The following is a 1520-nucleotide window of genomic DNA, read 5'->3' on the forward strand; positions in this document are numbered from 1 at the left end:
AGTCCGAATGTTACAGTTCTTTACGTATTTTATGTCATTTGTGGTATTTGACGATTAGGTTGCTTGTACTAACTATGCATCGTGCTGTGAATACACCATTATCAATGTCTTGTGATTCCATAAACAGCGGCTCCGGTGGACTTCCTAAATTAAAAAGTCTGAAAACTACGCATCTGGGTGGAATTATGCAGTTGTCGCTTTCAGTTCCGTGAAGAATCGGCATCGCGACTTTTTTGTTACCTTCCCAGAAGGAAATGCAATTGCTTGCAAAGCTGATAACGCATTTATTGTACTTTAAAAAGTCTTTACCCAATATACCGTCTGTAGGGATGTTAGACTCGTCATTAACCACATGTAACGTATGTTCTATAAAAAAGTCAGAAAAAGTCAAATTTGTCGTAATTTTACCCAGAGTTGAAACAGTGTTTGAAGTGACGCCAATCATGCGGATAATATCGTTCGTATCAATTGGAAAATATTTGTGAAAACTTGAAATTTTAATTAAAGAAATGTCGGCTTGCGTGTCGACCAAAAATGTACATAAATTATTAGACCCGGAAATTTGTAATTGAATTAAATCTGAATAATTTATGTTTAAGCAGTAGATGCCTTTTGTTACAGAAAAATCGTTTAGTTGTCTTACTCCTGCTCCCCCAGTGTTCGCTCCTGAGGGGCATGGGCGTTTAAAGCACGGACATTTGCATTCCTACTCCTACCATTTGCAGATCATGCATTATTATTCCTATTGGTGTTACTGTTGGAATTTAACCGTGACCCATTGCTGTTATGATGATTGCGGTTTCCGTTAGCGGATCGAAACCGTTGATTGTTATAACTATTGAAGTTATTATTATTATAATTATTAGAAGAAAATTACCTGTTGTTTCTATAACCACTAAAATTGCGAGTTGGGTTAGCCCCACGATAGCCACCACGTGAATTTCTAAATGTGGTATTACCACGCGATCGGAAAGTCAAAACCTGACGCTCCTTCACCTCATTATTCTGTTCTACGATTAGTTTTGCTACTACGTCTTTGGAATCTGAGAATTTTGTTGAAGCTAAGATTGATTTTACTAAGTCTGACCTGGCGTTTAACCGACACACGCTAACAGTTTGCTCAATCGCCATTTCGTGAGCCTTTTCTTGAGTTATTCCTTCTATTATTAATGAACGCTCAAGAGAATCTGATAATTCTTCAGCGCGTTTGGCAAAGTCAGAATAATTGTTGTTGTTAACGTGTAACGCCGCTATTTTCCCTGCGACAACTTTCGAGTTGTCAGGTTTAATTCTATTGCGTAGAGCAGATTTTATGTCACTAACGGAATTTATTTGTGTTGGTATGGCTTCGCGGGCTTTTCCCTCTAATTTGGATTTCAAAAAGGCAATTAATGTACTGGTCAAATTTTCTTCAGCTAAGTCCTCAATCAAGCTAATTTTATCTAAANCCTCTAATTTGGATTTCAAAAAGGCAATTAATGTACTGGTCAAATTTTCTTCAGCTAAGTCCTCAATCAAGC

At 37.3% G+C, this 1520-nt stretch overlaps 1 protein-coding gene across 1 annotated transcript; it reads right to left on the reverse strand.

Annotated features, from left to right (window-relative positions):
- Positions 1-726: 726 nt before the first annotated feature.
- Positions 727-1451, reverse strand: LOC108356682 (putative uncharacterized protein DDB_G0278921; the record flags this gene model as incomplete). Its single annotated transcript, XM_017607782.1, has 2 exons — positions 727-835; positions 878-1451. Coding segments are annotated over 2 exons (683 nt in total), but the record flags the coding sequence as incomplete, so codon positions are not given.
- Positions 1452-1520: the final 69 nt, after the last annotated feature.

This window comes from Rhagoletis zephyria, unplaced genomic scaffold, assembly GCF_001687245.7.
Source record: "Rhagoletis zephyria isolate East Lansing unplaced genomic scaffold, Rhagoletis_zephyria_1.1 Rzeph_scaffold_63266, whole genome shotgun sequence".
Classification (NCBI taxonomy): Eukaryota; Metazoa; Arthropoda; class Insecta; order Diptera; family Tephritidae; genus Rhagoletis; species Rhagoletis zephyria.